The following is a 27,766-nucleotide window of genomic DNA, read 5'->3' as shown; positions in this document are numbered from 1 at the left end:
ACACTGGCAGTCCCACGTTTTGCTCTAGCGTGTAATCCCATACATGCCCTGATGAGGTGTGAACTGCCCCTCTGCTCCCGAAGAGTTTTGCCTGGGCTTGTTTTAAGCCATGAGGACATTTTCAGTCTCATAATTATACACATGAAATTACAACCTATAACAACAATGCTCGGTGCATCATGAGCCTTCCGAAGACACCCGACATGACAAACTTTGCATTGGATACCACACAAGCATATTATAAGGATGAACATGGGGGTGCAGGGTGTTCACCCAAGATACAGAGTGTCACACCAGCATAGGCAGGAGAAAGAGAAAGGAATAGAAACCGGGCCTATGGCTTAGGGATGAATTTCCAAGTCCTATCATAGGTAGCTCTGTTTAAGGGTGCCCAACCCTTCCCATTATCAGATCTTATTTTCAGTTGCTTATAACTTTGCTAAACAGTATTTTTTGGGGCTGAAATTTTCCAAGCTGGGTGTCTGCCTCCAAATGAAATCTCTTGGAAATTTTCAGCTAAACTAATTCAGCCATTTTCAAGAACGAGGCTAGAGAAACAGATTTACTTTTGCCCCTGTTAAACAATTCTGGTGACCTTTCCTTTAAGCAGCTCTCATGCCACCAGGCTTTGGAGCAGGGACTGGGCAGGAGGGTAGCTTTTTGTGTCAGGATGTGCCTTTCGCCATCCTTGTGAAAATCTGCCCAAATTTGGCTTAAATATAAACTGAGAACGAGGCTGGGGTTGGGCACCAGAATTGAGAGGAGGGCACCTATCTCTTTTATGCTCTCACTGGCCCGCATTTATGCCCATTGTGGAAGTATAACATTGTATAAGTATAACGTTGTATAAGGGGACATGCTGGATACATTGTATATGAGAGGGCATGCCAAAACATGTTACAAAGTATCTGAGGGAGCACACCTAGGGACAGTTAGCTTTTGAATGGAGAAGCAATTAAGATAGAGCCAGCACGTCTAAGAAGCAGGCATCAGAATGGAAGGTGTGAAGGGCAATTAGTTAAGTTAACTGGAAGCTGTTAAAGGAGATTGTTAAGGGTGGCAGGTAATTGAAGATACGTGACTGGTCTCAGGGATCTCGAAGGATGGTGACTAAAATCTTTTTCTTCTTTTGTCTGTAACTTCTCTGTAACTTGTTCTCCAAAAAACTGTATAAATTAAAAGACACAAGCCCCACTCGGGGGGCTCACTTCTAAATGTATTAGCAGAGCAGCTTTGCTAATAAAACAGAGTGGTCTGATAAATTGTGAGTCTGAGTCAAACTTTGACACCATGCAGTGAGGAGGACTAGGAAGCTGTCTGATTTCAATGCAGAGGAGCAAGAGCCAGACCTACGGGAGCGAAGAGAGTTGATTGGGATAAGGAGCTGAGAGGAGGTTGGGGCAGCAAAGAGATTGTGACTGGGACAAGTAGGATGGGGGCAAGGAAGAGAGTGGGGAAAGGAAGACAGATCTGAAAAAGAGCCAAATTCAAATTGGGAAAGAGGGACTAATAGGGGGAAAAAACCTAGCATGTGACGTAATTAAAGACTATATCATAACGGCCACACACAAGGCATAATGTATCATCATTAAAGACCGTATTACAGTGAATATACACAAAGGGGGCTGAATTAAGGTTACACTGGCACCTGTAATTCTACCATTTTCTAACTTTTGAATGCTTGAGTTTGCAACCTTAATAATGTTCTTTTAATGTAAAGGTGTGTGTGTAACATACTTCAGTTTGGTCTGAGTCCAGACATGAGCAAAGGGATAAGGAGGGGTGTTCTTATTTAGTGGTTCCCTCTACCCATGGGTTTACTTCAGCTCCAGTATAAACTAAAGGCCCGATCCTGCACAATACTGGGCACTCTCATCTCACACTGAAACTGATGGGAACAGAAAAGGCTCTGCACATGGCAGGGCAGTGCTGGAATGAATTGCCCTGATTGTTCTATATATTTGCATGGCTCCTTTTGTCTTTGAGACCAGGCTACTTTGTCATGGCAGCTGAGGAGGGCAAAACACCCCCCCTCACGGACATGAAACTCTATCCTGATGAAATTGCAACATGTGCATTGCAATCCATGTTCCTCTCCCCTGTGTGGGCTACAGCAGTGGTTCTCAACCAGCAGTCCGGGGCCCTCTGATGGGCCACGAGCAGGTTTCAGGGGGTCCACCAAGCAGGTACAGTATTAGACTCATGGGGCCCAGGGCAGAAAGCCAAAGCCCGATCGAATGGGCTGAAGTCTGGGGCCCTGAGCCCCGCCACCCAAGGCTAAAACCGAAGTCTGAGCAATCTAGCTTTGTGGCGGCCCCTGTGGCATGGGGTCCTCCAGGCAATTGCTCTGCTTGCTAGCCCCTAACGCCAGCCCTGGCTTTTACATGCAGAAAATCAATTATTGTGGCACAGCTGGGCTGTGGAGTTTTTATAGCATGTTGGGGGGGGCCTCAGAAAGAAACAGGTTGAGACCCCCTGGGCTCTGGGAAAGGCTCTGCTCCAAAAGGCAAAACTCCATCGTTCCCTGCACTGACTGATGGCTGCAGTGAGAAGTGAGGGCTTCTGTAGCTACCCTGTGGCAGCCTCTGTGCTTAGGGCACACTGACAGCTTTCTGCATTTGGACCTTGTAAGGCCAAAGTCAGAATTTATCTCCAGGGAGTCACAGGCACTGCAGTGAGATCCCAGCATTTCTCTGCACCTAAGGTCTCTGCCCTTCAAATGCTGCCAGCTCCCAGAATGAGTCATTCCACTGAAACGCATGTATGAGGACAGTTAACCCTTTGATTGCTGGTATTTTCCAGACTGCTAGCCAAATGGGTGGTTAGCGTCACCCTGCATTTAGCCTGGTATTCTTATTTTTAACATGGGAGCACCGAGGAAGCCAGATCAAGGATCGGGGTCCTATCATGTGAGGCACTGTAGAGCTAAGTAACAAAGAAGGCTGTCTCTGCCCCAGGAGAGTGGTCTGAAGGCAACAGGTGGAGGAGACAAGGAGTGACTGGGAGGAAGAAGTAGCAGTAAAATAGAGTTTAACGAAAGTCTTGTCTTGCCCCTTGAATGATGTGCAGAAGTACAAATGTACAACACGGGTAAATTTCAAGGAAGGAGTTAGCCGAGGAGAAGGTTGCAGCTTCCTGAATACTATGGGGCAGGTTTCTCATTCATAGAATCATAGAATATCAGGGTTGGAAGGGACCTCAGGAGGTCATCTAGTCCAACCCCCTGCTCAAAGCAGGACCAATCCCCAACTAAATCATCCCAGCCAGGGCTTTGTCAAGCCTGATCTTAAAAACCTCAAAAGAAGGAGATTCCACCACCTCCCTAGGTAACGCATTCCAGTGCTTCATCACCCTCCTAGCGAAAAAGTTTTTCCTAATATCCAACCTAGACTTCCCCCACTGCAACTTGAGACCATTACTCCTCGTTCTGTCATCTGCCACCACTGAGAACAGTCTAGATCCATCCTCTTTGGAACCCCCTTTCAGGTAGTTGAAAGTAGCTATCAAATCCCGCCTCATTCTTCTCTTCCACAGACTAAACAATCCCAGTTCCCTCAGCCTCTCCTCATAAGTCATGTGTTCCAGTCCCTTAATCATTTTTGTTGCCTTCCGCTGGATGCTTTCCAATATTTTCACATCCTTCTTGTAGTGTGGGGCCCAAAACTGGACACAGTACACCAAATGAGGCCTCACCAATGTCGAATAGAGGGCAAGGATCACGTCCCTCGATCTGCTGGCAATGCTCCTACTTATACAGCCCAAAATGCCATTGGCATCGGCATGGCAGAAAGTGAGCAAGCAGGCCACTGAGGCTGTGCAGCAGGTTAGAATCTGTGTCGGTAGTTTTGCAGCCTCTAACGAGTTAAAAGAAGTGTGTTTGTGACAGCTGCCATTGGGGCTGACACACCAGGGACTGAACAGGGAACCCCCAGAACTAACTGGATGACATCAAAGGTTGTTACAAGAAGGAGGGAGAAAAATTGTTCTCCTTAACCTCTGAGGATAGGACAAGAAGCAAGGGGCTTAAATTGCAGCAAGGGAGATTTAGATCAGACATTAGGAAAAACTTCCTAACTGCCAGAGTAGTTAAGCACTGGAATAAATTGCCCAGGGAGGTTGTGGAATCTCTATCATTGGATATTTTAGAGCAGGTTAGACAAACACCTGTCAGAAATGGTCTAGTTATTACATAGCCCTGCCTTGAGTGCAGGGGACTGACTAGATGATCTCTCGAGGTTCCCTCCAGTCCTGCACTTCTATGAATCTCAACATCTTGAGCTGAAGAGTCAGGCTCTGTAGCTAGGAGGCTGAAATCGAGAGCCACTGTGTATTATTGGGGGTGGGGAGGATACATAACACACACTGAGCAGCGGGCTATGCTTGCATCAACATTTTTGCAAGGAATCACAGGAGGCACTCAGGCATCTTGAGCCTGGAGATGAAGGTGAGTAAACTCTCCATAGAGACAGAGGGCCACAGGGACGAGGGGAAACAGGAATCCAGCTGCCCATGTTGAGCAATACGGCTGAGTTGCTGCTGGCTGCTGCAGCCTCCCCACTGTTCAGTTATGGGACCACACTGGAAATCTCAGAGCATGCTGATCTGGCATGAATATTAAAAAAACAGCACATGTAATGACAGGTTTCAGAGTAGCAGCCGTGTTAGTCTGTATTCGCAAAAAGAAAAGGAGGACTTGTGGCACCTTAGAGACGAACAAATTTATTTGAGCATAAGCTTTCGTGAGCTACAGCTCACTTCATCGGACACATTCAGTGGAATGCATCCAATGAAGTGAGCTGTAGCTCACGAAAGCTTAAGCTCAAATAAATTTGTTCGTCTCTAAGGTGCCACAAGTCCTCCTTTTCTTTTAGCACATGTAATGGTGCTCCTAGAAATAAAACTTCTAATAATGATTGTATTTACATAGTGCCTTTTAGTCCAAGATCTCAAAGCACTTTAAAAGCATTAATCAGTCACGGCAAAGTAAACTGAGGCACAGTGAGATTAACTAACTGCCTAATTAGTCACACAGCGAGTCATTTGAAGAGCTGGGAAAGGAACCTAGGAATCCCGACTGTCTAAATTTCCCATTTTTCTAGAGTGCCAACCACACCAGCCCCACATTTTAACCACCAGGCCATACCACTCCCTCCCAAGCAAATGGCATGTGCTTCACAGGCAGACAGAGGGTGCACACCCAGCCTCCCCTTCCTCGTCTGTTCACAAGAGCATGCTGGGGTGACGCAACCCCTGGGAATGCCCGGCAGGGTCAGTAGGAAAAGCCTGATAATGTGAGAGAGAACCGTTTCATGCCTAAATGCTGACACGGACATTCCCAGATGCTGACGACACAGCGTCAGACCCTCAAGGCACCTTCTCCGAGTGGAAGGGCACTGCCGATGACATTTATACCACAATCCCTCGGTTGTTGTGCAGAGCGGGTCAAGGGGGAAGCGTGGCCGTCACACATGTGAAATGAAAGTCAAGCCACTCAAAAGGGAGACAATGCTCAGTTGTTAGGCTTCCCCAGCAGCGTGGCCCACTGCAGCTCCCATTAACTCCCAGCAATTACCTCAGTGACAGGCCCGTTTCCTTAGCATGCTCACAAACTTTAACCTCCTGGGCAGATATTTTAACAACTCCTACACATACACCTGAGCCGGAACCCGCTAAAGTCAAGGGAAGACATTCCATCAGCTTCAAAAGGCATTGGATCGGGCCCTGCTGCAAAAATTGATTAGCCTCAGCTTCACTGAAATCAGACATTTAGGGTATGTCTACACTGTAGCTAGGCACCCGTGGCTGGCCCATGCGAGCTGACTTGGGCTTGCAGGGCTTGTGCTGCGGGCTGATTCATTGCTGTGTGGACTTCTAGGATCCTCAGGGCCTAGAGCCCAGGCTCCAACCCAAGCCATGGCATGGGCCAGCCACGCGTGTCTAATTGCTATGTACACATACCTGAGAGACCTGCTCACCCAGGAGAGGCACAATAACCACTGACCAATAGATGAATCACTCAGAGACATACACGACTCACCTGAATGAGCTAACTATGCATAACTTGGCTAAGGGGTGATTAAAGAACTGGGGGATCTGCTAACAGCTCACAAATATCTACCAAGGAAGGAGAGGAGTTACACAGTGCGATACATGGGGATAGAGCTAGGGGAGAACACTAAGAAAAGGGAGAGTTCTGGCTGTGTATCAGGAAAATCTTCCTGCCCGTGACTCGTATGAGACTGCAGAATAGCCTCCTGAGGGAAGGGATCACTTCTACCTAGTCTCAGAGTAGCAGCCGTGTTAGTCTGTATTCGCAAAAAGAAAAGGAGTACTTGTGGCGCCTTAGAGACTAACCAATTTATCTGAGCATAAGCTTTCGTGAGCTACAGCTCACTTCATCGGATGCATACTGTGGAAAATACAGAAGATGTTTTTATACACACAGACCATGAAAAAATGGGTGTTTATCATACAAAAGGTTTTCTCTCCCCCCACCCCACTCTCCTGCTGGTAATAGCTTATCTAAAGTGATCACTCTCCTTAAAATGTGTATGATAATCAAGGTGGGCCATTTCCAGCACAAATTCACCTTGATTTGGGGGCCCAGAATTTGGCTGTAACTATTCTTCATAACACAGAGCTGTCACAAAAGGATAACTGTGGTGGCCAGCCTTGCTGCCCTGAATGTGGTTCCCTACAGGTCCTGCTAATAAATTGGGCATCACAGATTCACTATGTAACCTTGAGGAAGTTACTTTTCGGCCTCAGCTTCCCTATCTGCAAAGGGGGCTTGGGAGAAGGATGGTCCAGTTATTAGGGCATTAGCTGCCACCCATCTAGGTTCAATTCCCTGCTCTGTTACAGACTTCCTGTATTACCCTGTGCAAGTCACTTCACTCTGTGCCTCAGTTTCCCCTTTGAATAACAGCACTTCCCTACCTCAGAGAGGCAGTGTGAGGATAAGTATATTACAGATTGTGAGGCACTTGGGTATTACAGGGAATGGTGGCCACAGATTCACAAAGGTTAGACAGAAAATAGAACCTTACCCACACTTACAGGGCTGTTGTGAAGATTAATAAATGTGCATAAAGTATTTTGAACATGCAAAACACTATATAAATGCTAAGAATTATATACATTAATTATCAACTCTGCAGCCAGATTAAATTTGAATAGTAAATGCTTTTGTAAATATACTCGATGCAAGAAAGTCTTGGGCAAGTTAAAGTCTCTCAGGTTTAAAGGTATCGCCACTGTGTTATACTGGAGTCATACTGGAGTAGCTCCATTGAAAACAATGGAGTTCCATAGTTATAAGCCAGAGCAACACATTGGTGAACGAAGCCCTAAATTCCTGTTCTCACTGGATTTGTTTAAATGGAATCACTTATCTTTTAACAGGTACATCTTCCAACCCTCCTCATCACAAACGGTTTCCATGGAGCTAATAATTAAAAGGTCAATGCCAAGGGAAGAGATGTTACCCTCTGCCCTTGATTCATTGCCTAATGTCTCTTTCCCAGTTTGTCCTCAGAAGACTCAGTCAGTCAGTCAGTCCCCAGGCCTGAAAAATATTCCAAGCACTTGATCCCTTCCCCCTACACCCCACAAGACAAATCTACGGCTGTCACAATGTCGAAAGGAGTTCGGCGGTCGAACAGATGCACTCAACTGGATTTCAACATCAATTAGCTGCTACTCGGGTCAGCAAGAATCAAATGGAGGCCAGGGAGGTTATGCTTTTTATTTCAATTATCCAACATTCATTTTCACACGCTACATGAAGGAAACAGTCTTTTCTCACAGCATTTGACTGAATGCCACCAGCCTGGTGGTCACTACAATTTTTGGCAAGTTTTGAGAACATTGTATTTTTATGTAATCCAATGGGGAATGTGAGACAGGTCCCACTCTGTGCCCAATCCACAGAAGATTTGAGTCTGTTACAGACCAAGTAGGGCAAGCCGTGGGAACTCTTGCTTTTTTTAGCTCTGGAAGACCTGAGTTCAAGACGCAGTGTTTCGGCCAACATGACTATTACACTTGTTTTGAGCAAACTCACAGTCCTGAGCTCTAACCACCAGATAACACTTACTCATAGACTTTAAGGCCAGAAGGGACCATCATGATTATCTAGTCAGAGGTGAGTAAACACTGTAATATGTGCCATAGGCTCCGGTTTCTTCTGTCCCGGGGGGGGAGGGCTCAACCCCTGCTCATTCTAGGCCTCACCCCCACTCCACCCCCTGCCCCAAAGCCCCACCCCCGCCCTGCATCTTCCTGCCCCTGCTCCGCCCCGTCCCACCTCTTCCCACCCCATTTCACCCCCTTCCCCAAGCGCGCCCCCATCCCCGCTCCTCCCCCCCTTCCAGCACCTCCTGCACATCGTGGAACAGCTGATTGTGGCGGGCGGGAGGCACAGAGAGGGAGCGAGAGGAGTTGATCAGCAGGGCCACTGGCAGGCAGGAGATGCTGGGGGACAGGAAGAAGCCAGCTGCCTGAGGGTGCTAAGCACCTGCTAATTTTTGGGGGGGTGCTCCAGCAACCGTTATCTGTACTACAGTGATGTCTCAGGCCCATACAGAGATTAAGTTTCCCTGGTGCTAGATATTGTACATACATCAGAGACAATTCCTGCCCCACAGAGCTCATGTTCTAGATCAGTGCTCTCCAAGCTGGGGGCTGTGCCCACCTGGGGGGTGGGGGTGACCGCTTGAGGGGACATGCAGCGGGGCCCGGGCCAGCCCCCATGAGGGGCGCAGAGGGAGCATCACCCAGCACTGCTCCAGCCCCAGCTGCAGCTCTGCTTTGCTCCCAGCCCAGCTCCGGCCCCAGCCGCAGCTCCACTCCACCCCCAGACGCAGCTCCTCTCCACCCCCTGCTCCGCCCCTAGCCCACCTCTGCCCCCAGCCCAGCTCCACTCCGCCCCCTGCTCCGCCCCAGCCCAGCTCCGCCCCCAGCCACAGCACCGCTCCGCCCCCTGCTCCGCCCCTAGCCCAGCTCCGCCCCCAGCCCAGCTCCACTCCGCCCCCTGCTCCGCCCCAGCCCAGCTCCGCCCCCAGCCACAGCACCGCTCCGCCCCCTGCTCCGCCCCTAGCCCAGCTCCGCCCCCAGCCCAGCTCCACTCCGCCCCTGCTCCGCCCCTAGCCCACCTCTGCCCCCAGCCCAGCTCCACTCCGCCCCCTGCTCCGCCCCCAGCCCAGCTCCTCTCCGCCCCCTATAGAACCCACCGCTGGTGCTCATTCCTGTGCCCTAACCACTAGATGACATTGTCCCAATTGAGGAAGGATTGCAGAATGGGCTCCAAACTGGTGGACCTGCAAACGTTAGCTGTCACTGGAGTCTTTCCTCTGTCTCCTCACCCTACCAAGCATCTGCAGTTTCAATAAAAAGTCTGTCAATGCAATTACCGGCAGCAATGTACTGCATGGAATCCAGCCGGCTTTTATGAGCGCAGTAGCTGGCTGGCATATGGGACCTTACTGCCAGCCACAGAGCGAGAAACATTTTAAACAGACATGAATGGAAAAGCAAGGACATCACCAGGAAAGATGATGTTTACTTCTTCGGCACTTTTCAAGTCATTCTAGCATGCAAATCCCACTGAGCCAGATCTGGGAACTTCGCTAGTGACGCCTGGTGCGATGCCATCACCTGTTGTCGCTCTGCCTGACGCATCGGTCCTTAGTAGACTATGTGTGGGTTTGCCTGAGTAGTAGTACATATTTCCACCCCCACTTGGAAGGGCAGGCTCCAACTGCCGCCTGTCGGTTGCCTGTCATGGCCTATTCAGAGTCAGATGTTCCATGACTAAAAACATCTTCCAGTTTGCTTGTTCCCTTACACACATTCCATGTCTCTTCTGTATCAAGCCCCAGGGATGCACCTGCAAATGTGCTGAATGTCTCCAAGCAGATTGCAATATAGATCGTTATATCCTGCCCACATTCATCCAATCTACAGGGATGATATTCTTCGCTGCCTACTGTACACTTGTTATGAAGTGCTTCTGCGCTCTGTTAAACAGCTGCCACCTCCCACCCACCCCAGAGGTAGCTGCATGTGGGTGATGAGTGAAACAATTCCATGATAGCTCTAGTTAATAAGGTATTAGACATAGTCAGAGCTCAAAAGACACAAAGATGTCTTGTGTAAGTGTACTGGGTGGCAAAGACTTTGCACAATAAAAGACTCATTTTGCAGAGAGGTCAATATCTCTTCAGTAGTACATGGGCTCATCCCATCTCATGATGTACTAACTAGAGGCTTGATCCAAAGCTCATTGGAATCTATGAAAAGACTTCCACATTGACTTCACTGGGCTTTGGGTCAGGCCCTGAGAGCATTTCAGTTTCAAAACTTGCATTATCCTTGCTTCCTATGTACTCTGAACCCGATTCAAAGAGTTAACACTGACATATAAAGCCCTCTATGGTCTGGCCTCTCCCCTTCATCAACATAACTGAGATTAGCTGGAGAGCTTTTGCCAACAGTCCTGAGAGTTGAACTTCCAGATCTTGCATTCACTTCCCTGGCCGGGCTGATTTAGCCTCAATTTTATTGGCTTCTGGTTGTTGTGGAAGACACATTAGCCCACATCTGCCTAGTGTGAGGTTCTTGCATCTTCCTCTGAAGCATCTCATGCTGGTTACGGCCAGAGACAGGACACCGGACTAGCTGGGTTTGATCCAGTCTGGCAGATCCTATTTTTCCAATGATTCACTCATATTTTCATCTAATGAGAGTGATGGAGGTGACTCTACTGTACTCTATTCCAGAGTGGGAGGCATCTATATTGACAGATTCTATGCTGGGCACATTGTATAAAATTTCTCTATGTTCCTCCAGATGGACGGGTAGACACATTTTCTAAATCTCCAGATAAAACCAGAAAGGCTGGCAGCTGTTCACATAGTACCTTTGGAAATCACTGAAGGCTGCAATTTGGATTAGGATTTTGCTGAGTGGCTCCTTGGCAGTTTAAAGTAGGTTTTTCTGGAGAGCAGCCACCATTCAGATTAGCACTCAAAAAGCTCACAGCCAGTTCTTCAGCAACACAGGGAATTTTTTTTGTGTGGGGCAGGGAAGGTGTCAAACGGTTCTGATGGTTGCTGGCATTCAGAATCCAGGCAATCAATAGAATCAACCTGAAACCACTCAAAAGGGGGCTGGGTGTCAAGGCATGGAGAGGCAGAGAAATGTTTATACAAGGTGCTCAGACTTTTCTAAGAATGTGACTGGTGACAAAAGCAAATCCACCTAAGGAGAACACTCAGCAAACCCAGTAAAACCTCGATCCCTGGGAACCTTCAACCGGGATCTCATCCTTAGCTAATTGTGACTTTCTAAAAGTTTGGCCAGAGAGCTGAACAGAAGCTTTAAAACTAAAACCACCCTGAATGGATTAGTCTGATCCTTCTGAGTCTTTTTTCCAAATGGCTGGCTATCACATTGTGTGAGATTGGGGATTCCAGCATCTTCTGTTACATGCAGGAGCATACAGCTTGCACGCATGAGCAGAGTGCCTTGAGTACTTCCAGCTAATACCTGGTCAGTGCTTGGAGAAGGATCTTTACTGGGCCAAAGCCAGAGGTCCTCACTCAGGTAAAACTTCTATTAAAGTCAGTGGAAATTTTGCCCGATATCTTTACTCAGGGATTTGACCCGAAATTAGAAATGAAAGGTCCAAACCAGAGAAGTTTCTAGGGTCTTATTGCTTAAGAATGGGACAATAGATATGGCGGCTGCATAGTACCTCTAAGTATGATCTTGCTCACACCCCAGCATCTTGAAATAAGAACCCCACTGGGTATCCTAGTGTAAGTGTGAGTGTTCAAGGGGCGAGAAATCTTTTTCATCAATCAAAATAAAATCTGGTGAGCTAGATAAACCTGCTTTGCCAAGAAAACAGATTTAGAAATGCTGCGTGACTGGCATTATCTTAAAAATGACTGGTGTGGGGCTAGTCACATTTCAGCCCTGCCCACGCTACAATTGTAACTGAGTCAGGGGATCCAGCTCTGTTGTCTCCCGGCCTGGTTACAATACAGATGGGTATCCCACCATAGTCTCAGAACTAAGCTAAAATATTGGACACTTTAGGGATTTAACCTAGTTATGGGGACAGGGTCAGACCCCACCAACACTACGACTTCTAACAATGTTGTATCCAGCTCAGGGGACAAAAGTGTTATAATTGGATCCCCTGATTCTGTTACAGCAGGTGTAGATGGGGCTTTCAATTCAGTCTTCACTACCACAACACCCACAGCCAGTGGAGGTAGGGGAATCAGATCATAACAACGACATGCTGGGGTTACAAGGGAATTGCCTAGTATGCAACCCATCCCAGCCTTGAAAAAACACCACTGTACAACTGTCTAGGTACTTTGGGGGAAGGTCTTTGCCTTCTTTTGAATCATTACAGCTTGGTCTACACTACACAGTTAGGTCGACGCAAGGCACCTAACTCTGGAAGTGTCTACACTAAAATTTGTCTCCTGGTAACGTAACTGCCCCGCTACTCTGTCTTAATAACTCCACCTCTGTGAGAGGCGTAGAGTCAATGTCGATGCTGTTAGGTTGACACAGTGTCAGTGTAGACACTGTGTTGCTTACATTAACTGTTACTGGCTTCCAGGAACCATCCCACAATGCCCCACGCTGACAGTACGCTCGATATAAGCACTGGTAGTGAGGACGCGCACCGTCGACACAAATGTAGACCCACACGAGCAATGTAATTACTGCGATGACTGTATACCGATGTAACTTAGGTTGACTTAACTTTGTAGTGTCGCCATGCCCAGAGTTTTGGCCACCGCAAGAAGCAGCACATTGAACTGGACAGGCTGCCGCTGATCCCGTGTACGAAACTTAGTGCTTCCCAATTCTTTGCTGGAATTGCATAGACCCCATTTCCTTCAGACTCATACTTAATGCATCTCTCCCATGCATATGTTCTATCATTTCGCCTTGCAAATGAAGGAACAAAATTATTTAGGCACTTTCCTTGCCAGCATAACAACAATAGACACCTGCTAGATCTCTAGTGCATAAAATATTTTATAATCATATATCCTACTCTGGAATTTCTTGCCTCTCACAAATGCCATGTCTGCCAAATGGTGTAGGGAAAGTGACACACACAGGACCAGATCGTCATCTGGTGTAAAGCATCATAGCACCACTAAAGCTGATTTACATGACATGAGGGTCCGACCCGCGTTCAAATGCTGTTAGAACCACAGCAGAAAGAAGCAATGGAGGCCTAGCTTCCCTGCTGGACTGAGACAATGGAGAAAAATGTTTCTTTCACAGAAACATTGACAAGCTGCTGGCACTAAATGGATTTGGAGCTGTATGTCCTGTCTCTTCAAATACTGTGATACTTGGGAAAGAGAGAGGGATGGAGGGAACTGGCTAGTTGGCACTTAGTGAAAAGAAGAGCACAGGAGCAGAAAAAGAACTTGCACAAGTGGACCATAAGCATGAGGTCACCTGTAAGAGCTGCCCACTGTGGGTGAAATCCTGGTCCTATTGAAGTCAATGGGAGTTTGGGCCATGATTTCAATGAGGCCAGGATTCCGCTCCCATGTAGTGCAGAGGATTTCAAAAGCCTGCTACATTATTCTGAATCACTATCTCTTGTGCAGTGTTGTTATAAATCAACCCTGTTACAGGGGTTGAGATCAATTGTTCTCTATGTCCAGCACGGTTAAGACAAGAAGCAGTCGGCTTAATCTACAGCAAAGAAGATTTAGGTTCAATATTCAGCTTTTTTTTCTGACAAAAGGAATGATTAAGTACTGGAATACATTGCCAAGGCAGGTTGTGGAATCCCCACCACTGGAGATTTTCTATGAATAAGTTAGACAAACACTTGTCAGGGATGGTCTAGGTCAGTAACACCCAGACCTCAGTGGTTCAGAAGCCAAATTAGCGATCAACATTACCCTAAAGAGACACAGTAGTGTGAATTCATTGTTTCTTTTACTATAGTACTATTCGTATTTAAACAGTATGCCAGGGAAATATTTTGTTTATATATATATATATATATATATATATATATATATTATTCGCACAGCAAAAAAGGGTTAATAACTTAGTGCAATTTGATAACTTAATTGGTTAATAACATAATCAAAGCATCCTGATTGGTTAATAACTTAGACTGGTTAATAATTAGATCACACAGTGGTTTACTATCATGTGCTGCAAAGCACCGCAGGAGACTCATTAAAGAGACCCTTGCGGCTTGCGAACCACAGTCTGAGTATCACTGCTCTAAGTATATCTGGTCCTGGCACAGCACAGGTGGCTGGACCAGATGACCTATCCAGGTCCTTTCCAGCCCTACATTTCTCTGCTGCTGTAATAAAGTTTGTCTCACAGATGCCTCCCATTCTCATTTGGGATCGTCCTGACTGGCACATTCACATTCACCCTTCCTCATGGCAGCTATAGCTGCTGCTAACATGGCAAAGACACATGGGCAGAGAGTAGAAGAGGCCAGGGGAGGCTAAGCCTCCCCAAACAGCCAGCCCGCCGCCTTTGGAGTGCGCCGCTGCTGAAAGGGGCTCTGGCTATAGCCCTGTCTGTGGCCCCACCCGCACTCTGCCCTGAGGCCCTGCTCTCACTCGTTCTCTTCCGCACGAGGCCCCGCCCGCCCTCCGCCTCTGCCCGTTCCCGCTCCGCCCGCATGGGGGCCGGGAGAGGAGGCGTGCCCAAGCAGTGAGCGGCCGGCCAACTGGTCTGCTGGCAGGCGGTCTGGGACATGAGGGAGGAGGCAAAGAGGTGCGAGCGGCGGGTGGGCCTCAAGGGAAGAGGTGGGGGGGACGGGGCTGAGCAGGGGCGGAGTGTGTGTGGGGCTTCAAGGGGAGGAGGCTGCGGGAGGCAGGGCCATGGTCTGGGATGCCCAGCCGCCCCAAATGGAGGAGTCACATGCCGCCCATGAAAAGACATCTCAGAAGAGTACTGAATGTATTTTTAGCTATCTTCTCATGGGATTCAGCAGCTGGAAATGAGGAAAGCCAGCACCATGCGACCTACCAGGTCTCGGTGCATTGCCAAACATGCCATGAACCACAGTTTGAGAACTCTGCTGTGGAAGAGCAAAAGGAAGCATTTCCCCTACTCCAACGTGCATTAGCACATGCCTCTCTTGCTAGTCTTTAGCCATTAGCCATCAATGACATTGTGTTTCCGCCCCTTTGTGGTTTTTGCTGCTCCCACAAAACAGTCTATGGTGTTGAGCTAAAGACAACATTGTCAAGTTGGAGAACACAAAGCCGGAGGTGGTTTAAAAATGTGCGTTATGGTAGATCCGTTCAGGCAGAGGGATTTCCTTACCATACTGGAATCACACTGTCACATTGTCACAACTGTCAATTCCCCCCATCTTCTGGGAGCCACTCAGAACAGTCATTATGGGGTAATTTATTTGGCTACCAATGCTGACACTAACTTACTTACCAGACATACACCTAGCTCACCAGTTATCCACTGGCAATTTGTCTTTGTCCATGTGTACCTGGGCAGGCCCTGTCTCTCTATTAGCTATTTTACAATAGACTTGCTTATATAATATATAATTATCCTATATCTTCCTTTAGAAGTCACCACTTCTATGAAGTCTAACCACCTCCCCTGAAAGCTATAATCAAGTGTGACTTTTAGTACATTGAATTACCTCCCCCAAGGCTTGTATGGCAAACATGCAGCTAACTAACTGAACACAGGAGGGCAGGTTCTGAATAAAGACATACGGGCTATTGAATGAGTACAGGCCCAACTACATATGTAGGGGAAAGTAGCTTTACTAACAGACCCCGGAGATGCTGCTGCTGTGTTGTTTGGCTGAAAAACATCAGTACTGTCTCTTAAATTGAGTGGCTAAAGCCAAAACCCACCCACCAGCCCTGCTTGCTGGAAAAGGGGGATAAAGTGTTTAGCAAGCAATGCAATGCTGAGCCAGGGGATTAAGGCACTGAATGGCCAGCCTGCCAAGAGTCGGTGTGAACTGCCCCAGTATTGTCTTGGATTGAAGGATTAACCTTTTACCACTAAAGGGTTTTATTTTTCTCCTGAGGAGGTCTAAGATTATGGGGCATTAGCATTTCTTGTTCACGCCATTATTCCAAACAGCATGGCCTGGGATTAACCCTGGGAGACCTGCTCCTAAACCCAGTCAGCTCCTTGCACTAAACAGACTCAAATCCCAGCCCCCTAGTTAGACCAGAATTTAAAACACAAATACACAGGCTGGGGGCAGGGGAGAGAAAGCTACTCCAAGTCTTCCCAGAGCATAGGGTCCATGGCGTCTTTCTGGAGTCCTCGCTGATCACCACAGAAGCAGCAAGCGGGAGCTGTTTCACCTATTAGCACTTCTCTAGTAATCAGGGCTCGGCGAGGCAGAGAGAGAAGGGGCCGTTACAGTGAAACGCTCGATTCAATGGGCCGTGAGAGTCCAGTGTTATGTAGAACCATAGAGGTTTCAGGGGCACATGCTGGTACAGATCTGCCTCTTTTCAAGTGCCGCATGTAGTCAAGGCTTTGTCTAAATATCATGGTTCAAACCCTCAAGACTAGGTTTACATCTGCTAAGTTAGTGCCCATGCTGGCAGCCAGACCCCAGAAGATGGCTCTGGGCCGTACCCAGACATCTCATCAGCAGCTGGTGGAGCTAGCAAGGGAACCTGATGGGCTGAGCTGATTATATGTTGCTCACCTGTCTTAATAATATGTCCCAACCCCAAGCCACATTGGCCATGCCTCTAGCCCAGCACTGCCCCTGCAGATTCGTACCAGCTTTTGCCCTTGTGCAGATCCCACACAGCGGCATTTTAGCCTACCTGGACATGACGTGTGTCATTGCCTGATGGGGCATGGTTAAACCTGTGCTAGGTAAAGGTGCAGGCTCCCCATTTACTGGACAGGCCAGGGGCTTTCAGCAGCACTGGCCTCTCTGGCTAATCCTTTCCTAGAAGGGGAGGAGATGAGATGAGGGGAAAGGAGACAGCTATTTGGGAGGGTTGTGGTCCTACAGATCAAGCTGTGTCATAGACTTTGCCCCATTCACCCTCTCTTTCTGGCCGTTGCTTCCACTTGGCAGTTGTGGGAGCGTCACTCAGCTCTCAGAGACTGGGGTGAAATCCGGGCCCTACTGAAGTCAATAGAAGCGTTGCCATTGACTTTAGTGCAGAGATGTATTAAGATTTATTGTGGCTCTAGGCACAAAGAACATTTGGGCCCCCCACCATCTCCCTTTCCATGGGGCCCCGCCCCCTGCTCCTCCCCTTCTCCCCAAGGCCCCGCCCCCTGATCAGACTGGAAGCCGGGGTCAAGCCATGGCAAGAGCTGCCCGGTGAGCCCCAGACCCTCCACCTGCCCTGAGTGGCGCACCTCAGGGGATGGGGACATGGTCCAGGGGCTGCTCTCAGGCACCCCAGCCCCCCACCCAGGGCAGGTGGAGTGGGGCTCAGGCCAGCCCCATGTGGGAGAAGTGGGGGGCTCAGGTGAGCGACTCAGGCCAGTTCCATAGGGCTGGGGGAGCAGGGCTTGGGAAAGCCCCGTGTGATGTCCCATTTTCCCTGTAGGAAATATGCTCACCCTACCACAGCCTAGCTCCAGGGGCAAAAGGAAAAGCAGGGGGAGGGGCCACGATTCCAGCAGCGGTGATCCCCCCACTTCTATACAGGTTCCGGCGCTCCTACGGGGGCCCCCAAATTGCCCAGGGCCCCTGGGCACAGGCCCCATGGGCCTGTGAGTTAATCCGCCCCTGCTTCAGTGAGACCTGGATTTTGCTCAGGGTTTGCATGAGCCCAGCTCTGTAATGTCTCCATCCTCTTCCTTCCAAATGCTGAGATGTCTCATGGGCCTCCTGGTGCCAGGGGCTTCCCATGTAATTTCCCCATAGCCCTGGTGGCCAGACTACCAGCCTAAGTGGTCGTCATGGTAACCTCACAGCAAACCACTCTGCATCGCATAGCATCACCTGGCTCACCTGTCTGAGCTTTGCTCCCACCATGGAGGCACTGCTGTCCAGCACGAACACAACGTTCTTCGGCAGCGGAGGGAGATTCTGGGGGGCGAAGTAATGCACGAAGTATCCATTCAGGATCTGAGGGAGGGAGAGAAAGTCAAGGACACATGGCAGGTCACAATAATGTCAACCACACCCATCACCAGGATACCTTTGCCGCTTGCAACTAGAGGGCATGGTCCTGCCCCCGGGGAAGTCAACAGATTTGCCATATACCTCAATGGGAGCAGTATTGGTCCTTAATTCTGAATAGCATTTTTCGTACTGATGACGTCCCCAAATGCTGAACAGAGCTAGATGCTGCTGCATGGTGCAACGGGGAATCAGAGCAGAGGCAGAAAAGAATTAAGTGGTTCTGGTTGAATGGGGAACAGAGATTTTCAGCTGAGATTTTAAAGGAGACAGTGGCATGGAGGGAGACAGGAAGGCTGTTGCCGTTGGCAGGAGCCACAAAGAGGACAAGGTAGGGCTAAAGGAAGCAGGGAATGGTGGAGATAACTAAGGGCAAGGACAGGCAGGGTTTAAAGACAAAGGCAGCTTTTGACTGGCTTCTGAACAAATGGAGTTGTCTGAGGATGGGCAGCACTAAAGGGCCAGGCATCTCTGCCCGACAGGAGAAGCGGACGGGGCTGTGTGGGTGGTTTCCGCTGCTGGGACAAGGCTCCCTGTGTGTTTTGCTTCCCTTTTGCCACAGTTGCAGCACCCCGCAACCGGCACCCCGCAACCACCTCTGCTGGGAAAGCTGGCAGTGACTCTGTGAGTGGGGAGCTGAAGGCTGCACCCCAGCAGTGCTGAGTCCCTTGCCGGACAGAGCCCCCTCCAGAACCCCCTGCACCCCAGCCTTTCAGTGCAACTCCAGGGCATCTGTTTCCCCTGCTGGAAAAAGTCCAGGGGAAGTGGACAGGGCTGTGCTGAAGGGACGAGGTGAGGTGGGGGCTGTGTCTGGCAGGGGCTCGGGTACTCACAGGGAGCAGCCTTCCCTGCTGACCCCAGCCCTTCAGCATGCCCCATTTGCTTCCCCTGGGCAGGTGGGAGCAAGACAGGCAGGGAGCTGGGTCCTGGCAGCGAAGACCATCCGACAGCTGCGAGAGAGGAAACCTTCTTCAACTGCCAGGTGGTGAGTACTATCCTGCCCCTGGGGGTACCAAGCACCCCTCCTGCCCTGCTTCTGGCCCCCATGAGTACCAGGCCCCCTTTCCCCTCCCCAGCCCCTGTGAGGGGGTCACACATGGGACATGAATCTCCGAAGTGGGGGCTCCGCAAAAAAAGTTTGGGAACCTCTGGTCTAGGTGAAAGAGGATGAAGGCTTGGACGTGGATGCCAAGCAGAGGTGGGAGAAAGGCAGTGAGGTTGCCTCATAATAGGCGATGCAGAACCACTTGCCATAATTCATGGAGGACGTTGACAAGCTGGAAAGGGTTCAGAGAAGAGCCACGAAAATGACTAAAGGCTTAGAAACAGGCCTGGTACTGATAGACTCCAGGAAAACCATCTCTTTAGCTTAAGAAAGGGAAGGTGAAGGGGTGACTTAACAGTCTCTAAGTACCAATACGAGGAATAAATATTTAATAATGGACTCTTCAATCTAGCTAGGAAAGGTATAACAGCATCCAACTGCTGGAAGTTGAAGCTAGACAAATTCAGATGGAAATGAGGCATACATTTTTGACAGTGAGGGTAATTAATCACTGGAACAATTTACCCAATTTATCCATCACTGGCAATATTTAAATCAAGAGTGGACGTTTTGCTAAAAGATCTGCTCTCAGAATTCTTTCAGGGCAGTTCTCTGGCCTGTGTTATGCAGGAGGTCAGATTAGATGATCACAATGGTCCCTTCTGGCCTCGGAATTTGTGAATCTCTTCAAAAATATGCATACACTGAACTTTGTCTAAAGTGCACCCGTGTGCTGAGACATTGAGCAGAGGCTGTGTGGCTGGCCACCTCCCCACTGAAGCTATCAAAATAGGACTGACGCGGGTCTTCACACAGGGGTGATTTTTCAGCCTATGTGAATAGCTGGTGCAGCTAAAAGGGATATTGTTCTTTGTGTGCCTGTTTAGAGCATCAACCACAGCTATCTGCGTTCCGTTCACGAAATCTGTCATTTGCTAATAGCCGCAGTTTGGCTCATGTGAAAAATTGCTAGGTATGTGGGTAGAGCTGCCGGGTGACTTTGATTGACTGTTTTCTTACATATAATTTTTCCATTGTCCCCTCCATGTGAATCTTTAATGCTAAAAGATAAAGTGCATGCTTGGGCTCTGAGTTTTAGTTATCTATCATGTGGGATTTAGCTAGTTCCCTGCAGGGACCGATGTTTTTATGTAGTAGTGAGAGTTCCCTTGTGTTGCTGTTGCATATCAGTGGTGTATGAAGAACACATACTCTGTGACAAGAGAAGCCAACGTGTGGTCCAATGAGCAGTATAATGACTGCCCTCATCTTGATTATAGAGGTGTGGCTCTGGTAGACTACAAAGGCATGCAATGATCTGGAAGAAAGCTACTCAGCTAAAGATGGAGTATCACATGCAGGGACTAGTTGCCTCCCCTGAGTCACATTCAAGATAAGGGGTGTCAGTGTTGCCGGCTCTGAGAATTGGATCAGAAGTCTCCCAATAGCGGTTGTTTCTTAAAGGCTCAACTGCCAGAATCAGACTGCATTCGAATCTCAGCTTTCATGTCTTTTGAAAAAAGTAAGCTTCTAGCCTGCGAGCAAGGACACCCTAGAGGCTGAGAAACCAAAAGACAACAAACGAGAACCCAACATTTGTTATTTAAAAGATAAAATCTCATGATTTTTAAGTCAGTTCTTGTGATTTTTTGGGAAGGGGTAATTAATCATCGTTTGGCAGTACGAGGGTGGCTGCAATCTGGTCAATGTTACACCACTTAGGTGTGGCCGTTAGGCTCCTACAAGCTGCAGAAATGACCCTCCATTGGGTGAAATTTGTTATGGAATGTAGGCATCCAACACTGTTCAGCTACCTCTGGCATAGTCAATAGCACAAGGAAGGTCAGGCATGAGTACGGTACCTGCACATCCCCGACACTCAGCTCCCTGTTGACATCATATCGAATGATAAAATCCCCCAGAATGCCATTGCGGGCAATCTGGGTTTGTTGTACAACACTGGGACTGAAGGTCACTTTGGCTAATGTTTTCGTCTGGCCGATCACAGTAGAAGGAGGTGGGGAGACGTCATCTGGTAGGAAAACACAACCAGTGATATTACAGCTTTTCTATTTATGTCAGACAGATTCACCATGACGTTATGAAATCAGGGAAGAGCAAAATAGCTGCACTAAAATAAGAACTACCCTTTTCCTTTGCAACTGTAACTGCATCCAGCCCTGAAATCTTATCGTGGGATGGACAGGTTTAGTTAACTTCCCGGCCCTGATGTTATTTTGGGGAGTGATCTTAAACCTGAAGGTTGGGTCTTCTCTGAGTGGCTGTTAAAGTACTCTTACCAAATTTTAAGAGAAGTCGTTTGTCCCCAGGTTCTGGGCTAAAACCCTGCTGAGTGGGGCAGTTCTTTGCTTCCCTTTCTTCCATGCAAAGGTAGCTGCATTTCAGTGAGATTGTACCAGAGTTCAGATCTGGTCTTGCAGTTCCCCAAAATTTGGGTGTGCCTACATCCATTTTTAGTACATGTTGAAAACTTGGTCAAATTCTCAGCTGATGTCAATTGGTATAGGTCCATTGATGTCAACCAGAGGTACTTATATGGCCACCATTACAATAGTATCTGAGCACTTGCAATGTTTATTCTAAACCCTTCCCCACCCTCCCAAGGCAGGGAAGTGCCATTATGCCCATTTTACAGATGGGAAACTGAAGCACAGAGAGACCAAGTGTTTTGCCCAGGCTCACACAGGTAGTTTGTGACAGAGCAAAGAACTGAATCTGATCTCCCAAGTCCCAGGCTAGCACTTTAACCATGGGATTGTCCTTTCTCTTTTACTGGCCGCTCCTGGAAATGGAAGCACTGAGAGAGTTTGAAGTTTGCAGGGAAAGCAGTGAACTCATCCCATGGAAGAGGAAGGTCTCCCTTAGACCACTGAGAGAGTGCCCCTATTGCTCTCCATATAATTCAGGAGCAACATGGACGGGTACCTTCATTCACCCGTTGGAGGCCAACAGGGCCTGCATGGAACAGCCAGAGGAAGCGGGAAAGGGAAGAGTATATGGAGGCAGGGAAGGGTTTCCTCTTAAGCTTCAAGAGGGTCTAGGAGGAATTTCTCTGATGATCAGCTGGTGTAAATCATCATCGCTCCATGAGATCAATAGGGCGACAATGACCGATGCCAGCTGCGGATCAAGCCCTCCCTTTACACTTACAGGAATCTAATGCAGGGTTTCCAGAATCTAAAACAAACCCAGAAGCATTTCAAGACACCAGGGGTGAAATCCTGGCCCCGGGTCACCTCCTCTTTGAAAAAGCTGCTTCCTGTCCACCTGTGCTGTTGGACCGGATTTGTGTCCTAAGGGTACATCTACACTGGACTAAAAGACCTGCAGCATGGCTGCAGCCAGCCTAGGTCAGCTGACTCAGGCTCCTGGGGCTTGGGCTGTGGGGATAAAAATTGCTGCATAGACGTTCGGGCTCAGGCTGGATCCCAGGCTCTGGGACCCTTCCCCCTCGTGGCAATTTTATAGTCCTGCAACCTGCGGGCCAGGAACCCAAGTCAGCTGACATGGGCTAGCCGTGGGAGTTTAACTGCAGCGTAGACACACCCTAAGAGGACACTATGAGGCAAATGAGGAAGTGTTAAGACTATTTAACAATTAGTCTTAATGGGTTTATAAGAGAATTACCCAGAGTCGTGACTTTAACGACTGTACACTCTAGATTTAGAATCATAGCATCATAGAATATCAGGGTTGGAAGGGACCTCTGGAGGTCATCTAGTCCAACCCCCTGCCCAGAGCAGGACCAATCCCAACTAAATCATCCCAGCCAGGGCTTTGTCAAGCCTGACCTTAAAAACTTCTAAGGAAGGGGATTCCACCACCTCCCTAGGTAACACATTCCAGTGTTTCACCACCCTCCTAGTGAAAAAGTTTTTCCTAATATCCAACCTAAACCTCCCCTACTGCAACTTGAGACCATTACTCCTTGTTCTGTCATCTGCTATCACAGCTATCATCTGCTATCACTGCTATCTCCAGCGCCAGAAGAATGCAAGAGGAGTCATAAATGAATATCTCTTCTATTGGATTTTATCTCAGTGTTGATTCCATTTTACTTATAAGGCTGCTCTGTAATGTGATGAATTGCCTAGAGTAACATACACTCCTCAGATACAGTGTACCAAATGTGCTGGGATTGACACTTCTTTTCATCCATCTCTTCTCTCTTCAAAGATCTTGGTTAACTGACAACGTGCGGGAACTGTCCAGAATTCATAACACTGTGTTAAAAGAATATTTGCATTTTCTGATTTACTTGGAGAGCTTCACCTTCGCCTCCCAGGGTTTTATCAGAGTTTAAAGGGTAGGCTGATATATTTCACAGATTCCATGGCCAGAAGGGACCACTGTGGTCATCTAGTCTGACCTCCTGTATAACGCAGGCCAGAGAACTTCCCTGAAATAATTCCTAGAGCAGATATTTTAGAAAAACATCCAATCTTGATTTAAAAATGGTCAGTGATGGAGAATCTACCACAACCCAGAGTAAATTGCTCCAATGGGTAATTACTCTCATAGTTACAAATTTACACCTTATTTCCCGTCTGAATTTGTCTAGCTTTAACTTACAGCCATTGGATCATGTTACATCTTTCTCTGCCACATTGAAGAGCCCATTATCAAATATTTGTTCCCCATGTAAATACTTCATGGACTGTAATCAAGTCATCGTCTCTTTGTTAAGCTAAAGAAATTGAGCTCTTTGAGTCTTTCACTATAAGGAATGTCTTCTAATCCTTTAATCATTCTCATGGCTTTCCCCAGATCCCTTTCCAATTTATTTGGTGCCAGTTGTGGGCACCAGAACTGGACACAGGATTCCAGCAGTGGTCATACCAGTGCCAAATACAGAGGTGAAAACACCTCTCTTCTCCTACTTCAGTGTTAGTAAAATGCTCCAGATCACACTGGAAATGGAAGCACCCTCTTTGTCCACATCATATATCACAGGCAGTGGCTATGCAAGCTTCCCCTATGCACTTCCCTCAAACAGAAATTTTCAGGGGGCTCTTACCTGGATACAGGTAAGTACACCACCTGGTGAATCTAGAGATATGGATTCTAGTTCCAGCCTTGTCACGAACTTCCTGTATGACTTTGGGCAAGTCAGATAGCCTCTCTGTGCCTCACTTTTCCCATCTGTTAAATGAGGATAATGACATCTAATCACTTTTGTAAAGTGCTTTGAGATCAAGAAGTGCTAGGTACAGCTTTGCAATTATCCAGCACCTTTCATCATCTCAAAGCACTTCACAAAGGTGGGAAAGTGTTATCCTCATTGTACGATCATGACGTACATTAGAGGCCTGGAGAGAGGGGTTAGGTGACTTTGCCAAGGACACCTAGAGAGTCACCAACAGGGGCATGAATGGTGGAGGAAGTGGCTCAGACTCTGCCCAGTCAATCTTTGTCCTTTCCACTGAGAAGTCCAACAAACTAGCTAGTGCCCGTCGTGATGTGGAGACTTGTCAAATAAAATGGACATATAGCAAATACGGCCTGCTCCTTACTAGCCTGGCCTCCATTTGAACTAGAGGGGAAAATCTGAGATTATATTTAGGGGTAAATATCCAAAAGGGCTCGGCCCTCCCTTTTTATAGGTCTAATTCAGTGCTTCTCAAACTTTCATACTGCTGACCCCTTTCACATAGCAAGTCTCTGAGTGTGACTCCCCCTTATAAATTAAAAACACTATTTTTATATTTAACATTATTATAAATGCTGGAGGCGAAGTGCGGTTTGGGGATGGAGGCTGAAAGCTCACGACCCCCTGAAGGGTCTTGACCCCCAGTTTGAGAATCTCTGATCTAATTTGACCTGCAGAATGAATGGCTTGCATGATTCAAGTGATTGAGCTTCCATCTGCCTGATTCATACCCACAATAAGCTAGGAATGAAGGCAAATTGTTAGATTTACCCCCAGAATTCAACTGTAGGTGCAAATCAGGACAACAAAAGCAAAACCGTCCATGCTAAAATTGACCCCTGAACATCTGTCTTCATTTGATGTTACAGAGTGAAGTGCCCAAGCAATGAAGTTTAGAGGTGAAGCCAAATTCAAACTTGATCAGAGTTTGGGAGAGTCCAGATACAGAACTCCAGCACAGAGCTCATCCTGAGCTTTAAAATGGGAGTGTCTGGGGAGGTGGAAGGAGAGGGGGGCAAAGCAAAACCTCCCTGCAGTTTGTGATTTTGAGCACCAGCTGCAAAATGGAAAGGAAACTGGGGTAACTACCATAGGGTCTGGTTTTACCTGGGAATGTGACGTTATTGTACATGACCGGCAAAACATTCTCACCAAACTGCTTCATAGGGAGAGAAGGGTGGCAGATGAGTAGATGGGCCCTTAGCAGGGAATTCTGGGCTCAGACGTCATGTGAAAAGTGGCTTTGTTTTGAGGTTATCTGTAAGAGCAGAAATTCCTGGCCTCAGCTTCCTCTGCGCTGTTTTATCTGTGTTACAGTGGCAGAAAGGGAGCAGACACCTGCCCAGCTCAGGAAATCATTTTCCCAAACTCATGTGCCCTCTGGCTTCCTTTTGGAAAAAAACATAAACCCAGCTGGTTTGTATGTTTGTGAGCCTGCTTACAAAGGAAACATACTAGAGAGGCCTGGCTTCGCTTTGTCAGTCAGAGAGGAAACCTAATCAGAACCCCCAAAACGGCCTATATCTTTAAAACAAAACAAACCTAGGCCCTGTATCAAACTGTGGAGAAGTCTGGAGCTGAGTCTGACCTTTGTGGCTCAGATCCCTAGCCAGAAATACAACATTCACCATTGCCACTGCAACAACAAAGACTGTTATGCTAATTCACAAATGTGAGAGTGGGGACTCTTGTCCTTCCTCAGCAGAGAGCACCTCCTCTCGGCGTGCCTTTAAGTCCCATCTGCATCCTGCTTTAAGTGCTTTATGGACACACCAGGATCTTGTTACAGCTGGAACAGCAGAGCCAGTGCACATTTAGCCAGGTGACAGGAATTTGACTCTTCCACATGCATCCTGAAGATGCATTCGTCACTTCAGAGATGTCTCAGGCTAATCCCTGACTGGGAGATGGCCAGATACATTCTGATTGCTAGATCCATCTGAGAAATGTTCATTCATTTTGTTCGTGCTCATAGTGCCAATCACTACAGCAGGTAGGCATTTCACTCACAAACATTCAATGCCCAGACATTGCTGGCGGGGTTACAGAGGCAGAAAGAACCCAGCTTGATTTTTTACCCCACGCTAGATTGTCAGGGTCAGCATCTGGTGGGGGCAAGGTGGAAGCTTCTCTTTGGTTTGCAAGCTACGGCAGTTTGAATCACTGAGAATAAATCAGGAACCCCTGTGTCTCAGGGGAAAATGTTCAGAAAGCACCTAAATGACTTGGAAGCCTAAGTCACTTTGGAAAATGGGACTTGTGTGCTTCTGAAAAACATTACTCTTATTCTCATTTATACTGCTAATTTGGCCTTTCCTTCAAGGATCTCAAAGCACTTTTTAAATTTTAATCAACACCTATGTGAGAAATACTGTAGGCCTCATTATAGCTGTTTTACAGATGGGGACAGCCAACCAGAGAGCCTACATGACTTGCTCAAGTTTAGAGAGGGCCAGATTGTCCCCTTTACACTGAGCAGCACCTCATCCCTGAGGTAATCTTACTGGTTTCAATATTGTCACTGGAGGAGTGAGGCAACATGAATAAGGGTGACAATCTAGACCACAAAACTGAGTGAGTATCAGATGTATGAATAAAATCCAGGAATCCTGGGTTCCAGTCCCCTCCTCTGGTCATGACATTGAAAGTGATATCTCACATAGACTTTAATGGCTAGAGAAGACTTTAATAATAATAGAACTGGATGGGTCCAAATTTCCTATTAAATGTTTTAAACCCCTTGCTATGTTGCACAGAACGTCCGGTGCCCACAGAGTCACATTTGGATAGGCCGCTCCAATACTGAGTTTTTCCATGTATCATTTAAATACAGGAATATGCGTGCTGGAACAAAGGGTGTGTCTGCTCAGTTATCCTGTCTCTGGCCTTGATCAATGCCAGATGCTTTGGAGGAAAGCGTAACACCAGAAATGCACTTCACCATACACTACTACCCCAAGGGGAAACATCCTTCCTCACCTCAGCTAAGCTAAATCAAGGGGACTGACAACCTTTATCATTTTATCCTACCGACAGCGGCTGCAGATGCTTTGCCTTATCCAAAGCCTGATCCAAGGCTCACTGAACTCACTGGGCAACAGCAGCATTCAGGCCCAATCCTCAGGCCTCAGCTTTGATAGGAATAGGACCGAGACTTTTGTTTTATTCCATAGTCACAAGTTTCAGGCCAGATCCTCACATAGTGTAAATCACTGCAGCTCCACAGAATTCCCTGGAGCCATATTGATTTACACCCGCTGAGGATCTGACCCTACCGGGATGTAGATGGTCAGACCTAGTGGTCAGAGCAAGATTCAGGTCAGCAACAGAGACAAAGTCGGGGGTTGAGCCAAGGGTCAGAGCCAGAGGC

General features: G+C 47.8%; 1 protein-coding gene across 2 annotated transcripts in view; it reads right to left on the bottom strand.

Moving 5' to 3' along the window:
- ITIH5 (inter-alpha-trypsin inhibitor heavy chain 5) overlaps positions 1 to 27,766 on the bottom strand; it is a 59,064-nt gene that overhangs the window by 16,517 nt on the left and 14,781 nt on the right. For both annotated transcript variants that reach the window (XM_073328826.2, XM_073328827.2), the window contains exons 6-7: positions 21,089 to 21,258; positions 18,011 to 18,127 (exon numbers count right to left, since the gene is read on the bottom strand). In XM_073328826.2, coding sequence (XP_073184927.2) covers positions 18,011 to 18,127; positions 21,089 to 21,258 — 287 coding nt within the window. The remainder of the gene's footprint in view (positions 1 to 18,010; positions 18,128 to 21,088; positions 21,259 to 27,766) is intronic.

The sequence above is a fragment of the Lepidochelys kempii genome, chromosome 1 (genome assembly GCF_965140285.1).
Source record: "Lepidochelys kempii isolate rLepKem1 chromosome 1, rLepKem1.hap1, whole genome shotgun sequence".
Taxonomy (NCBI): domain Eukaryota; kingdom Metazoa; phylum Chordata; order Testudines; family Cheloniidae; genus Lepidochelys; species Lepidochelys kempii.
This window is presented reverse-complemented; position numbering and strand designations above follow the sequence as displayed.